Consider the following 15461-nt stretch of genomic DNA (forward strand, 5'->3'; position numbering starts at 1 on the left):
CCAACTAGATTCCCAGAGCAGTTGCATTGAGGTCATTTTGACATTACGCTCTCATGACTAAATGTCAAAGGGAATAACTTAAAGTACTTAGCAATGGTTAGTTCCATCAGTCACACCGGTAGTTGCCTTTTACACCCGACATGGAGCTTGGCCTAAATCCACACTTGTGCTCCCTCAAGGAAGAAGGCTATTTGAGTCTTATCACAATCAGTTATATAGTACTAATAACTGTGAATGAAGAACACCGCGAGAACTATAGGGATACTTCCATAAACCTTTGAGGGTAATTCTCACTAGTCTCAATGCCACTGATGGAAGATGGACAGTCAGCATGGTTTCTTTGTGTTGTGAGCAAAGAAAAATTGTTGCAACAATTGAAATGTGCACACTTATGGATGGACATATGTACCTGACAATACTTCTTCTGCTATGGAGAAACCTATCCAAAATCAAAGGTCTTTCTAAAGTGCTTTGTAGACCAGCGTGACCCTGAGATATTTATAGATCCTTTCTACGGCTCTTCTCGCATCCTTCTAGATCCCATATTTGTTCGTTCTTTGTCCTCAATGCCACGAGGAACTGATAGATAACTCAGCATGATTGGCTGAGAGATCTATGCTTCATAGCATGGCACTTTACTGGCTTTAAGATTATTGGTGAATGACAAGAAAGGAGAATACTCCAAACCCTAGTTCAAACGTTTTTGTTTACTTCGTAGTAATGAACTTGGCGTCTCTATTGTACACTCAAAATTCGGGGTTCTTCTACTTAAATCAAGCCTGAGTAGGTTCTTTGATATTTCGATTACACGAATCACAAGGCTGGCCTTGGTATAGGACTAAAATGATTCAAAATTCTGATGGTTCCGATTCTGATGCAATATTGGCCAGCCAGTCGTCAATGTTGTCAAAGACTCAGTTGCCAACCAGTGCACGCGAGGGGGCACAGTAATTTTCTATCTTTGTTTCCATCGGGGTTGACCTAGGCACATTTCCTCTGGTGTTGTGGTGATCACTCTTCTCACTCGGTTCGTTCTAAAGGACGGGGACCACGAAGTCTTTGTGGGCTTGAAATTGCCCTCGTCCTGATGCCTTCAACTTTAAAGCAAGCTAGCAGCAGCTCAGAAATTTAAGTATAACGAAGAGCCAGTTTGCCTAAGAATACAAATTGTGATGCGAGTAAGGGTGATTCGAGTGGTCTTAGGTAGCGGGTAGGAGAGGATGTTAATAGTCAAGGTCAAGAATAGGGCGGATGACTCCATAAAATCACGGAAAGTTTGTATTCATGTTGTGGTATTCCAATCTTCAACAATGAAACCATGTTGCTATTGGGATTCGACCTGGCGGCCGCCTAGCATTATCAATCTCCCCAAATACACGTGATATCCACGTGACACCAATATGTTTCGCGTACTTGCCCGCTTTCATTAGTCTCTCATGGTCAGATATTGAGATCAGGACTTTTCAATATGCCCTTTTGATTTTCTATTAGTCTTTCTTCCCTCGTCTCAATAGTCTCTCTTTCCGGTGGTTTATTGTACGCTCGGACGTTTGCCGCCTTTTACAGATTGACAAGTTCCCCGCGTTGCCAAAAACAGCTCGATTTTCCACCACTGACGTGAAGGGGCACAACATTTATACCTTGCCTATCCAGTAGTCATCCAGGTTGTTTGCCAAGATCTACAAATTATTATGTGATAACTAGATACGTATTAGTGATCTTGATGATAGGGTTGACCGGTGTGCAGTGATCGATGCCAGTGGAAAGGCCTGAGGAGACAAGAGGTGATATTTTCCAGATGAAATCTCGAGCTCCCTTAAATCGGATTGTTCTGAAACTTACCTCCAGTCGTTGACCTTCTGCGTTTCGCACAGTTACAACAGATACAAGGTATATGTGTTCTGCGAGGCACGAACATCTCTTTAGGGATTAGCGAATCCATTTTGAAGATAAAACCTTATCACATTATGATAACCACGACGAGCCAATGAAATATCAGCATTTGATCGTTCCTTTTCTTAACGTCGTTCAAGCAGTGCAGGAAAATGTTTCTGAATTGGTTCTTATTTACCTTTAAGGCTGGTGCCACTGATCACTCGGTACAGCCATCTCTGTGTCACTTAAGCGCTGCGGATAGTGGCCGATCTCGATTCCGCGACCCTCGAGAGAGAATTTATATATCCCTTATGAACCTGTCCATGTCCATATGGACTTTCTTCGCTCTTTCGTACTGTATTTTAGCTCAACGTCCTAAAGTTCTTATCGGAGAAGAATCTAGTGCTAAAGGACCCAGGCATCTTCTGTGAGAATGGCCACAAAAGCAATCGACGACGATAAAGCAGTATCGCCAACAATTTCTCCACCGGCTTCTAATGAAGTTGATAACCTTGAAGCTCTTGGGTATACGGCTGAGCTACAGCGGAATCGATCATTGTTTACTCTCCTTTTCCAATCGCTCGCAATCGCAGCAATACCATATGGAGAAGGGGGTCCATTGATTAGTGCCATATATGGAGGAGGTCAGCTTTCCATCTTCGTTGGATGGATTGTGGTTCTTGTTTTAGATGAGTGTGTGGCTCTATCATTGAGTGAACTTGCCTCGAGGTATCCAACTTCGGCTGGACCATATTATTGGTCTTTCCAGGTAAGGAAATTCTCCACTTCTTGATTTTAGTCATTAGACGCCGATAAAGTGATGTCCAACAAGAACTTATCGAAAGAAGTTGGAATATTCGCCCATTGCTAACCCGAGAATGGTAGGTCGCAAAAAGACACAAGACCATCCTCTCCTTCATCACCGGTTGGGTATGGCTTATTGGAAATTGGACAATCACACTATCCGTCAACTTTGGATTTGCATCTTTGATATCTGCAACTATCGCCATGTATCATCCAGACTTCTTAGCATCTAACTGGCAACTTACCCTCATATTCTATTCCATTTGTCTCTTAACACTTACTATATGCACATTCGGCAACCGATTCCTACCAATGGTCGATACAATCTGCGCTGCTTGGACGGCCATCAGTATCCTAATCATTCTCATTGCCCTTTCAGTCTCGGCAAAGGAAGGACGACATAGTGCTAGTTATTCCCTGGGCAATTACGATACCTCTTTTGCTGGATGGGGAGGGTTCACTTTTTTCATCGGTCTCTTACCCGCTGCATATACTTTCTCAGCGATAGGAATGATCTCATCTATGGCGGAAGAGGTCGCCAATCCCACCATCAAAGTCCCAAAAGCAATAGCCCTATGCGTTCCTGTTGGTGGAACAGCTGGTCTGTTCTTCATCATACCAATATGTGTGACGATGCCCCCTCTCGCTGAGGTTATCGGTGCCCCAAGTGCTCAGGCACTCCCATATATCTTCCATAGAGTCATGGGGACACCAGGAGGGGGATTAGGTCTTACATTTCTCGTACTCGGCATTACCATGTTCTGTTCTATTAGCATAACAGTGGCCGCATCTCGCTGCACTTGGGCGTTCGCCCGTGATCAAGCAATACCTGGCTCCAGAATATTTTCCATTGTCAACAAATCCCTAGACGTACCAGTCAATGCCCTTATACTAGTAACTATTGTTCAAATGCTTCTTGGGCTCATTAACCTAGGTAGTAGTAGTGCCTTCACCGCTTTCGTATCAGTAGGCGTTATGGCACTAGCTATCTCCTACGCTATACCGATCGGCCTCTCACTTCTATGGAATAGAAGAAAAGAAGTGTCTCACGCGCGCTGGAATTGTGGGCATATCGTGGGAACGACAGTGAATGTGGTGGCTTTAGTATGGATCGCTTTTGAGGTGGTGTTGTTCAGTATGCCTACAGCATTACCTGTTACAGAAGTGACGATGAATTATGCGAGCGTAGTGTTGGTAGGATTTATGACAATTGCGGCGATTTGGTATGGCGTTTATGCTAGGAAAGGTGAGTTTTATCTCAAAAACGGAAATTTGGAATATACTAACAGAGCATAGTGTACAAAGGACCGCCAGCATCGGACGGTCTCTGAGGCTCTACCACGTCCTTTTGCCAACCCTATGTGCATCGTTCTTCCGTGTTTCGCATCTTTCTAGAATGTTTTCATATGTATATAGCTACTCACATTGCACATAATACCAAAGTCATGAAAAGATTGGATTAGAAAGTGCCCAGTCGCATTTCTGAATGTTCTAGGAAATGGCAAGTGCACCATCTAGCATTCATTTTACCTTTGATCTTCACCGTTCAAATATTTCCGAGTTGATTACGCTCGCTTAATAAATCAACATTCACTGCCGCTCGGCAATAGAAATAAAACACTCTGTTATCTTGAGAACCCAGCTGAATATGCAGATAAGATATAACTTATCCTTGCGCTCTTCCACTCCTCTTATTTCCTCACCCGGACTTCCGGTATTCCTCAGATTTATGTTCGATTTCCAATGCTCTGATCTTGACAAGACAGCAACCTCAGCAACCACACTTGCTAGTACTTTTTCCCCAGCACCCTTCCCAGCACTTTTTTGCACTCAGACACCCCAGCCAGTACTACCAAAACGAAAGCGGAAGGAAAGCTAGTAGAAGCCCGAGCGAAGCATCCGAACCAGAGTGCTAAACGAAAAAGGTCAAGAAAGTAAAAATTATTTCGCAAGAGAGCAACGAAAGAAACAAGAGGTGAAAGACTTAGCAAACCAAAGAAATGGAAGAGTAAGACGAATAATGGGAATCGCTTAATGTGTAAAGGCCAAAAATGACCAGGAACGAGGAAAAAAGAAATACCTAAAATGAATCTTTCGTATTCATCCTTTGAAGAAAGAAAAAGATAGGATCTAAGGGATTGAGAGAAGACTTAGTTAGAGTATGAATTTTGTGGAAGTATTCTAGAGTTATCGCTCGAGAGGGTTAGCGGGGAGTTAGTTAATTTACTATTCCTTTCCCACTTTTCCGTGACTTCAAGCATCTCTGCCAATGTGAATGAAGTGCAAACGAAGTATAGATATATCTAGAACTTCCCATATAGTGAATCACATCTATGAGATATTCCAAGACACTGAGATTCGAACAAGCAACTATAGTTGTTTCTTTAAAATTATTGCTCCTTTCCGTCTTCCCATAAATTTCATCTTTTAGATGTAGTAGGTAGCTAGAACAATCCGCGATGGTATCTAGTCAACGAGCTATCGGGTTTTGGGAATAGTAAGGTTAAGGTCAACCAATGTGGGGTAATTTTTCGCAAAGGTATCTTGCTAGACTCTTCATCCCGAATCCTTCACATCATTTTTTTGAGCTGAAACAAAACGACATTTTGCTGTGGTGAATATTTATTGTTTTGCATGCATTATATAAAAATTGCTGTTTTGAGACTCACATTTGTTCGGAGACGCGACACGATCTTCGTGCTAGTGGATTGAAGCTGTGTCTGTGGATTTGTCATTGCAGTCTGCCAAAAAGACTAGAGTTTTAAAGGCGATGGTTCGATAGAGATTAATCTTTGATGATATATTGGCTACCACTCTTCGCTGCTCTCTTAGTCGATTCCCTGTTCTTGATGTTGTTGCCGCGTTTATATCGAACAAGTGCCAGGTCGAGATGTTGTTTGGGGTAGTACCATGAAATCATACTTTTCTCAGCCGGGCTTAGACCTTGCTAGGTACTCTGCATCAGATTCGAATGCATAGGAGATCTTCACATCTTGAAGTACGGCGCTCAATAGGTAAAGATGAAAGGGCATGCGAAGGACTCTGCGTGTGCTAGAAAAAGCTTAGTTGCCAAGCATTTGCTCCGCTTCTACCCGCCATGCAGACGACATGCCTTCGTTTGCACACAGTATCTTGCCTCCTTTGCACCATTATCCAGCACTTTCCCAACCATATGCCGTCTTCTGCGATATAAGTCGTGGAATTCGCTTTGATTTTGAAGTCTGAATCAGCAAAGTGAATTTGTATCTGGCATAGTAAATGATCTGCTACTTTGCTGCGGCGAAATGCCCCTTTATTACCCGATCTCTTGTTCACTCCGTATAATCTTATATGCTTCTCGATTTTTCTAGGCATCGAAGTCTATTGTCTTTGCTATTGGAACTGTGTGTCGACGGAGGAGGGCATAGTTACGAGGGATGCATCTTATTGCAGAAAAATTGCTGGTGTAGATGAATTAGCACTTGTCAATGCTGGGAGAAGCTACAGCAATCTCCTGATGTAGGCTATGCGCCCTGTTCTAGAGTTGCAGAGTTGCGTCTCGAAAACAGAGGTTTCGGGACAGGACTTGAACGAATCAAGCCCTAGAACCTACATGACCTATTTGTCTGAGGTACGACTAGACACCATAGACATCCTTCAAAGCTGTTGTTTAATCACGACTTCGGGTGTCTTCAATTTTGCTCTGAACATGCTCTTTCCTGGAGGTCACAGCCCCTTGCTCATTAGGTGTAGGGACGGTTCAATAATGGAGTCTTTTCGTACAGAGATTAGCACAAATGAAATGATTCTCAACTCAATTATTTTCTCATGGATTTCACAGTTTGTGTGATGAGTTATATTTGTTATGGTTACAATGATTATAGCTACAGTTTGACAAAGTAGAGCCCATGCCTTCCTGGAGAATATCATCATCGCTCTTTCCTTTCTGTAACTCCTATTCTCGCTCCGATAGAGTTCATGCTGTCGCGTCTTTTAAGACTATCAGTCATCTCGACTGTTCGATCATGATAGAGTTTATGCATTCGGTACCATCATTTGTCCTGTATTCCTGTCCGGCTACAATAAAGTTTCAAAAGGACGCCGTCCGAGTCTAAGGTCACGTATTCTCGGTCTAAAGAAAACACGCCAAAAATTGCGAGATCGGGCCAAAGAATTGCTATATATTCTGCGTCCCTCCCTGATCCTCGACTTTCTTTTTCTCTTTCTTCTCCCTGTCGCTTTCAAATACTCTCTACACACTACAAGCTTACACATTTCCAATGTCTCGCTTTCACTCTTCTTCTTCCACTGGCAGTGCTCCTGGGGCTGCCAGTTCCAACCAAACCATCAACACGTCGGCCCTCCGCGGTCGTGGATATCAAGTTCCACAAAACTCTTCCACTCTCCCATCCTCTCAATTCCATCCTCTCCACGTCCCAGACGTGTGTGACAATCAAATGGAACCCTCCTTGGAGCCTTCAACCCTCCAACCATCATCTGTCAGGCCTGGAAACCTATCTTCTTCCAAAAATTTCGGTCCTACGAGTCCCAAAAACACAAAAAAAAATTCTTTTCCTTTCTCTTCATCTGCATCTATTACTTCCTCATCATATTATTCTGATTCTTGTTCTTACGAGTCGATCGATTGGTCGGCTCTTGAGATCAAGCCCCATCCCCGTGCTCCCAAGCCCTATCGTTCCCCCACCATGTACACTGACTCAACCATGGAAGAATATACATCCTCTAGTCGAGGCTCTGGGTCTAGCGACCTTTTTCCAATTCTTTCCCCCTGCATCAGAGTAGATCTTCTACCTGGTGCTCAGCCCCATGCGGCCACTTCCATTCCCTCTTGTCCCAATATTTCCCTCGATCCTTTCTCGGAACATCCCACTCTTTTTCCTTCTGTTTCTTCTTCTTCAGCCCCTCTTCCCCAGCCCCAGTCCAAATTTGTCGCTACCACTCAATCTGCCACCCCAAGCCCAGCCAGCACCCCACAATTCTTTTCAGCCCACCATTCCCTTTCTTTGTCTCCAACACGATCCATTTCCCCAATTCCAATCTACGAGTCCAAATTCCCCTTCAACATGCCCAACAACCCCCAGCCCAGTTAGCACCAAACAATCCTTTTCCCTCCACCATTCCCTTTCTTTGTCTTCAACTTCTTCCCCTTCCCTTGCCTCCCCTTCCATCCCAACCTTCCATTCCCATACCCGTGGCCCTTCAGTATTAGCCGAAGATAGCTCACATCCCCCTTCCCCAAGCAGCCTGTAGTATACTAGCAAATCCGCTTGTTCAGGCTTGGAAAAGAGAAGACTCTTACCCAGTGGTGGTCCAAGATGACCCTTGAAGAAGAATTTCTCATTTCCAGAGCAAACATAGTAACTCCAGTGCGACCTTTCAAAGAAAGTTCGAAGTTGATGGCAACATCTGAATCTGAGAGTGAAATTGTAGCTCAATCTCCTTTGTCAGACCCTTTCATTTGCTCCTCTATTCCCTTTGTTTATTCCCCATCCCCATCCCCAGCCCATTCTCCAAAAGCCACGTTCCAAACGTGGTGGTAGGTTCCATGATGCACGCCCTTGCCCTGACCTTCCCAATGACCTTCCCAATGACCTTCCCAATGACCTTCCCAATCCCACTCCCTACACAATCCCCAACTCCAATCCCACAGTGACATATGTGTCATCCTCGCTTGAGGATGACACAGACACAACTAACTATCCCTCCTCCCTGGACAGCTACTCCGAGGCCACACCGGAACTCGAGGCCACTCCATCGACACCGATTGCTACCGAGCAATCCTGGATCCACCGAAACTCGAAGACCATCAAAACAGTAGCCACCTGGACCCTGATTGCAGCCGCAATCATAATTCCAAAGTTTCTTTGGAATTGGTAAATATCACCCCTTCCACCCCCCCTTTCCCATGCAGTGCTCGTGATACTAACCACTAACCAACAACTACCCACTAACCAACTAACCCCCGGACACCCCAAGAAAAAAGAAACAGAGCAAAGAAACGATCACCACCTCCCTGGACCCCAGAAAAACCAAACAAAAAAACGTATGTATTCCCCCTAACTATCTAACTGTGCACAGGACGGCCAGAAAGATCCACGTCCCCGCTCGTTCTGGCTGGGCACCCTCAAGTGAGGAGCTAACGGAGCAAAATCTGTTCATTCTCTTTGATTATTCTGGTAAGCTTATATCCTTATATAATTCTTCTCTCTAATTATTAAATTTTTGCTAACTTCTTCAAAAATACATTTTTTCTTATATGGGTTTTTCTCGGCGTGGGAAAGGGGTGGGAAGAGTGGGGAACAGAAGGAAAGGAATTGTCGTTTTCGGGATTCGAGGTCAAGAACACGTTTATAGTGTCGCATATTGAGATTAATCTTATAGGCCAGGGAAATTTTTGCTTAGAAAGTTTTCCTACTTCTAATGACTACTATGTATCTAGATCTGAACATCATAGCAATGGGATCTTAAGAATAGCATCAATAATAATAATAATTCCACTTCCTTATTCCCATTCTCATTCTCTACACTTCGTGATATCAGCAGTCTAAGATTACAAATCCATCATTCTCAACCATCAAACAAATCCCCGTAAAGTTAAATCTTACAAATAATTTAAAGATTAACATCTTCTACCTCCTCATATCATATACCTACCTAGTATATATCACCACTAACCTTAACCTACCAAGCTATAAAAAATCAGAATCGAAAATCAAAAATTATAACTGCAGTTCCAGCTTCAATCGAATCAAATCGAATCAAACCAACGAAATCAACATGGTAACCCAATATGACTTCTACACTCAGGTGCTGACATTAAGATTTAATTGAACGAATCTAAAACTACCTACTTAAAATTAATGACCCTCATCTTTAAAATAAGAATATCCGAATTTAAATACCATAAATAACCTACTTATCTACCGACTGCTTGCTTGTTTGTTTATTTATTACTCTTAAAAAAGATTTTATTAACTATTTATTAACTATTTATTAACTATTCATTAACCTAATTTTCTGTATAATCATCGAAATATTATATCATTTTTATTTTATAGATTAAGATAGTTAATTAATTATTTCTAAAACTTCAGGTTTTGCACTTCCTTTTTTTAATTGGGATCTTGATGTTTTCATTTTTATTTTAATCTTCATATTCGCATTCTTCGCGACCTTTCGTAGGCGTGGAAAGGTGTATTTGTTAGATGAATAGATAGATGAATAAATGAATGCGATAAACTGTAGAATTTTTGATATCTGCGGATGATGAGAGGGTATATTTTATATATTTTTATTTATTTATTGATTTGTTAAGATTCCTGGTGTATGTTCAGCCTCTATCCGTACCTCTCTTCCATTTTCCTTTTCCCTTTCCTCCTTCTCCCTCTCTCTCTCCTCCCTCTCAACCTCCTCCCTCTCAACCTCCTCCCTCTCAACCTCCTCTCTCTCAACCTCCTCCCTCTCAACCTCCTCCCTCTCAACCTCCTCCCTAATCCTCGCATCACAAACCCCCGGAAACCCACACGTACACCCCACCTCCCCACCCCTCCTAACCCTCCTCATAGTAATACTCCACCTCCCCACCCTCCTCACCCTCTCTCCCTTTCGCTCATCAAAATCAAATTTCCGCCCACGAATCATATGAGTAAAACCAAATCTCGCCTCTCCCCTCATAAGCAACAAACTTCTCTCCCTAAGCCAAACCTCCCATTTCTCCTCCCCATCATCCTCCGCTTTAATAGTAACCCTCGTCCTATTAACCTCATCCCTTGAATCACCAAGAAGCGATCTCTTCGGCTTCCTCATCTTCCTCGCTTCATTTTCCCCGCATTTTTTAAAAACCATAGGTACGGAACTACCGATACTTAAACTATAGAGATATTCCCCAAATACCGAATGGGTATCCACATGTGGGGGAATTCCTGTGCCGGGAGGATAATACTGAACGGTAAATTGATCTGGTCGTTCTTCTTTTCCCTCCTTTCTCCAGGGTAAGCGATCGACCAAGTCTTCTAAGTATCTCGGAACAGGTGTCCACATTTCCGATGCCCCGAAAGTAGTATAATCGAAATGAGCACCGTAATGTAGCGTTTGTCTTTTGCCGATGCCACTCCAGCGATCATCAGAGAGAATCGAGCTGATGATTTCTGCTTCTTCTGTGGGAGTGATGAAGTTGGAGTAGAGAGCTAGTCCATTTTCCCAGTGTTGAATTTGGGGATTTGAGGGGTCTGTGGTGGAAATGGGGGTTGTGCTTCCCATAATGTAGTTACTTCCTGTGATGATCTGCTGATGTATTTTGAGAAGCCAGGAAAGGGTTTTGGAATTACTTGACTATTCGTTAATCTTGAAAGACTAAGACTATTTACATATCAGTTGCACGTGACTTCCTAAGATAGCTGCTCGAGCTAGCAATCTTTTGAGTCCGTATAAAATTCCTCGAGCATTGGCATGAATGATGTCGTCCGTATGAAAGTATTGTATTTATTTCCTTGAACGTAAAAACGTCCCGATATTTTGCCGTGATTATTCAGCTAAGAACCTCAGAGATCAACCAATCAGAAAACATACTGTGACTTGAACTAGAAAAATGACCACAGGTTCTTTGACAGAAAAGAGAAAGTTATTATGTTTTCAACCTTCCAATTAGACCCGATGCCATGAATATAACATTTTCAATATTCAGGCAATTGTCAGGAGCCAGCGGCGGTATCATGAGTCTAACGAACTGGATCGATCACATCTCACATTTAAAGTAGTGATTACTAGGTGTATAAACCTAAATAACTATAATCATAAGCATCAATGGAGATGGTTCAAGAATAATTACTTTAATAAAGTCCATTCGCTCTTATATGCATACAATCTCATATCTATCACCTAACAAAACCTTGTTACAAGCTAAAGCAAGAAATGCAGGTCGCCATACCGCTTCTCCCAGAATAATCTCCATTATGCATACTACTTTTACTCGTCGGTGACTGAAGCAAACTTGTCCGTCATAGCTTGAACAAGATCCTCGTACTATGAAAATGTTAGATGAGTACATGGTTATGTGAGTATAAAAAGATAAACATACCTTCTTCGTGATCTTCTCCTCGCCTTCACTTGGAACCTCAAACTTCATGCTTCTCAATTGCGATTGAAGTTCTCCAGTAGCTTCACGTACTTTGACCCAAGTTTGCCCTTGTGCAATAGCCTTTTGTGCCTCATCGTGGAAACCCATCATTGCCTTCATCATCCATTCGGTCTTCCAGATAGGGCAGAATTGATCGTAGTCACTATAACCATTCTGTTGTAAGAAATCTTCCTTGATCATTGCAGCTACATCCAAAGTAATTTTATCAGGGTCGGACAATGCTGACTTTCCGACCAATTGTACGACCTGATCCAATTCTTCAGAATCAGACAAAAGTTGCTTGATACGGTCTCGAAGTCTGGGGAATTCGGGGAAATCTTTTTCGTAGTATTTGTCGAGAACAGTGGTATATTTACTGTAACTGACTGAAGTGTTAATGGAAGGGAAATGTTTACGTTGAGCAAGTTTCTTGTCGAGACCCCAGAAAACTTGCACAATACCTAAAGTACTACTTGTGACAGGATCGGAGAAATCTCCTCCTGGGGGACTGACGGCACCGACAATGCTGACACTACCTTCACGATCAGGACCACCAAGAGCTTGAACTTTACCAGCACGTTCGTAGAAACTAGCAAGTTTGGCACCGAGGTAAGCGGGGAAACCTTGATCAGCAGGCATCTCTCCCAATCGACCAGAAATTTCACGTAGAGCCTCAGCCCAACGTGAAGTGGAATCAGCCATCATGGCAACATCCTTACCCTGATCTCTAAAGTATTCGGCCACTGTAATTCCAGTGTAAATAGAAGCTTCACGAGCGGCGACAGGCATATTGGAGGTATTAGCAATAAGTGTCGTACGCTTCATGATAGGCTCTTTACGTCCATCGATGTCGATGGAAAGTTCTGGGAAATCCATCAATACTTCAGCCATCTCATTACCCCGCTCTCCACTATACATGTTTTATTAGCATAGTGTCACTATTACTGATCAAGACTCAATCCTTACCATCCAACGTATACAATAATATCACTGTTCGAGAACTTGGAGACAGATTGACTGATAACAGTCTTACCACATCCGAAAGCACCTGGGATAGCAACAGTTCCTCCTTGGACACTAGGGTAAAGAGCATCCAATACACGTTGACCGACAATAAATGGCTTATCTGCTGCCAATTTTTCGGTAGTTGGTCGTGGCACACGTACAGGCCAAGTGTGCATCATGCTATATTCGGTCTTCTTGCCGTCAAATTCAACCTCGAGGATCTTCTGGTCGACCTTGTAGCTTCCCTTTTCAGCAATGCGAGTAATTGTACCTCTGGCTCTGGGTGGGAAAAGAATCTTGTGGTCATCCAAAAGGGAGTTTTCGTAAACTGTACCCCAAATGTCTCCTCCAGTAATGTGGTCTCCAACTTTCATGATAGGCTTGAAATCCCAATCCTTTTCTCTGTTCAAAGCGGGCGCGGAGATACCTCGAGGAATGTAGATGCTGTCTGAATTGTCTGCGATAGCTTTGAGGGGTCTTTGAATACCATCGTAAATTGTTTCCATAAGACCTGGTCCCAACTCAACTGATAAAGGCTTTCCGGTACGCACAACGGGGTCTCCAACGGTAACACCAGCTTTATACCCAACAGTCAGTTATAATTTTAGCCCAGGGCGATATGTGCTCTCATACCTGTCTCCTCGTACACTTGAATAGTCGCTCTATCCGCTTCGATTCGAATAACTTCACCGACAAGGTTATCGTGACCGACTCGAACCTATCCAAAAGTGAGCAAGCGGAATGCAAGCTACACGGACAAAGCAAACTTACCAACTCGTACATAGCAACTCCAATCATATTCTCTGCCACTACGACAGGACTAAAGATGGTCAGTTCAGTGGACGCATAGCGATGAGCTCTTGCACAAACCCTGATACGGAGTAAATTGAACCTGTAGGATCATGATTAGTATTCATTGGTAGAATATGTGAATAGGCAAAGACGAACCATATTGTTCCTCTCCATCTGCATCTCTTTGCGGAGCCATGTTGGCAATCTCTTTTTGAATTGAATTAGGAACTGTGAATGTAGTAGCTGTTGTTGGAGGGGGGGATAGAGGAAGTTGTGGTAGTGGTTCTTGATTAAGCTCAAATGGAGCTATTGACAAGGTATCGATATGTTGGATTTTGATGAGGTCTAAGAATGAGGGCCGAGCTTTCAAACGAGGACGAAGACCAAGTGACATAAAAGGCCGAGGATCAGAGATGGAGAAGACCAATGAGATTTCATCAAGCAACCAAGTGCAGGACCTGTAAGATCTTAAGGTCTCACTTAAAACAAGTAGTAGAGAGATATGTACAGAGTATTGAGTATTCTACAGATAATTTCTAGTTTATACCAGCAAGAACTGGATATTGGTAGGTCTCATGGAAGGAGCATTGCAGACTTGAGCTTTCACTGATATCACTAATCGATCTTTTGGAAGCTCTGGACATACTCGTACAGCAAGGTAAGTACATACATAGCAGTTATTAGTACCTGAGCTTACCTGCCTAACCTGCGGAATACTTATTTACTAATTGCGGCACGCTCCGATGTAGATACACGCACTCCCCATCTGGGTCAAAGTCTCCCCGCTATTGTCATGTTGGTGTTCATTACTAATAATTTACTGATGTTCGCAGTGGCAAGGGGAAATGACGGGTTATTAGCTAGGTACGTAGGTACCTAATAAGCTTGAATGGAAGAAGGTGCACTTATAATTATTCTAACTCTACCTAGTAGTACAGCGTAGAGCTCTGTACTTGCTTGTCTTCTCCTCTTCGATCATACAAATAGTTCATTTGGTGAAGTCACATTTCCGACTGCATTACGGACTACATACTCTTTCTCTTTCCCACTGTGAATCAAATCCTTCATTTACAATTGAGAAGGTGGGTTGAGTTAGGTTGTACCACATGTTCTCTTAATCTGATTTGCTTCTTCGATAAGAGCGATAGTGATAGGGTGACCCCCCCAACCTTAATGACCCGCCGTATTCTTACAACTTTATACCTTCCCTACCTCACCTACCTCACTCATGTGCTGGAAGCCCCAAGTCTTGTCCGACTTCTTTCTATTACGACGTTGCAGTGAGATATATGAGAGAGCTTTATTGACTTTATAAATCCTCTCTCTCTTTTGGAAATACCGGCATTCGACTATTATCACGAATGAGTATGTGATTGATATTCTTTGTGAATCTCTACTACAGCTCCGATAACATTCAAATTTACTCCGCCACCTTTGCCCTCTGTTTAACTGATTTAATCATTCACTCGATCAGATCAGCCCAGCTGCTGCTTCGCTCAAGCCCTTTCATCATCCCAGGTAAAGGCAAGTACTCAAGCACGACAAGCCTGACGTTTTATACTCTCTTGGTCCTCTTACCTCCATTAAATCACATCTATTTTGAGCTTCGATTGCCCAAAATTTCAGATTCTCGAGGCCCCTCTCTTGAATCTATATTCAAGCAGCGGCACTCCCGCAGATTTCGTCCTGGCAGGCGACAACCCCCATATACCATTATCCTTATCCACTCCCGACGACCCATCCACCCCGACTTCCCCTCAAAGACCAACCAGCACTGCCTTCTCAGCCCATCCCCCTTCACCATCACACCGATACGCAAACGAACAAGTCAATCCTCTTCCTACATTCAGCAGACATAACACAGAAACGA

The 15461-nt window shown here is 43.1% G+C and overlaps 4 protein-coding genes across 4 annotated transcripts; 2 read left to right on the top strand and 2 right to left on the bottom strand.

Annotated features, from left to right (window-relative positions):
* Positions 1–2308: 2308 nt before the first annotated feature.
* SS1G_03784 (hypothetical protein) lies at positions 2309–4010 on the top strand (the record flags this gene model as incomplete). Its single annotated transcript, XM_001595645.1, has 3 exons — positions 2309–2644; positions 2761–3925; positions 3976–4010. 3 exons carry the CDS (start codon positions 2309–2311, stop codon positions 4008–4010), a joined length of 1536 nt encoding a protein of 511 aa, XP_001595695.1.
* Positions 4011–7994: 3984 nt separating this feature from the next.
* On the top strand, positions 7995–8811 carry SS1G_03785 (predicted protein; the record flags this gene model as incomplete). Its single annotated transcript, XM_001595646.1, has 3 exons — positions 7995–8215; positions 8397–8493; positions 8758–8811. 3 exons carry the CDS (start codon positions 7995–7997, stop codon positions 8809–8811), a joined length of 372 nt encoding a protein of 123 aa, XP_001595696.1.
* Positions 8812–9978: 1167 nt separating this feature from the next.
* SS1G_03786 (hypothetical protein) lies at positions 9979–10938 on the bottom strand (the record flags this gene model as incomplete). Its single annotated transcript, XM_001595647.1, has 1 exon — positions 9979–10938. One exon carries the CDS (start codon positions 10936–10938, stop codon positions 9979–9981), a length of 960 nt encoding a protein of 319 aa, XP_001595697.1.
* A 705-nt stretch (positions 10939–11643) lies between these two features.
* Positions 11644–13787, bottom strand: SS1G_03787 (vacuolar ATP synthase catalytic subunit A; the record flags this gene model as incomplete). The annotated part of the gene is made up of 7 exons (XM_001595648.1): positions 11644–11700; positions 11756–12704; positions 12761–13376; positions 13433–13517; positions 13571–13619; positions 13670–13691; positions 13748–13787. The coding sequence occupies 7 exons, from the start codon at positions 13785–13787 to the stop codon at positions 11644–11646; spliced, it is 1818 nt and encodes a 605-aa protein (XP_001595698.1).
* Between the last annotated feature and the right edge of the window lie 1674 nt (positions 13788–15461).

This window comes from Sclerotinia sclerotiorum, genomic scaffold (assembly GCF_000146945.2).
Source record: "Sclerotinia sclerotiorum 1980 UF-70 scaffold_4 genomic scaffold, whole genome shotgun sequence".
NCBI lineage: Eukaryota > Fungi > Ascomycota > Leotiomycetes > Helotiales > Sclerotiniaceae > Sclerotinia > Sclerotinia sclerotiorum.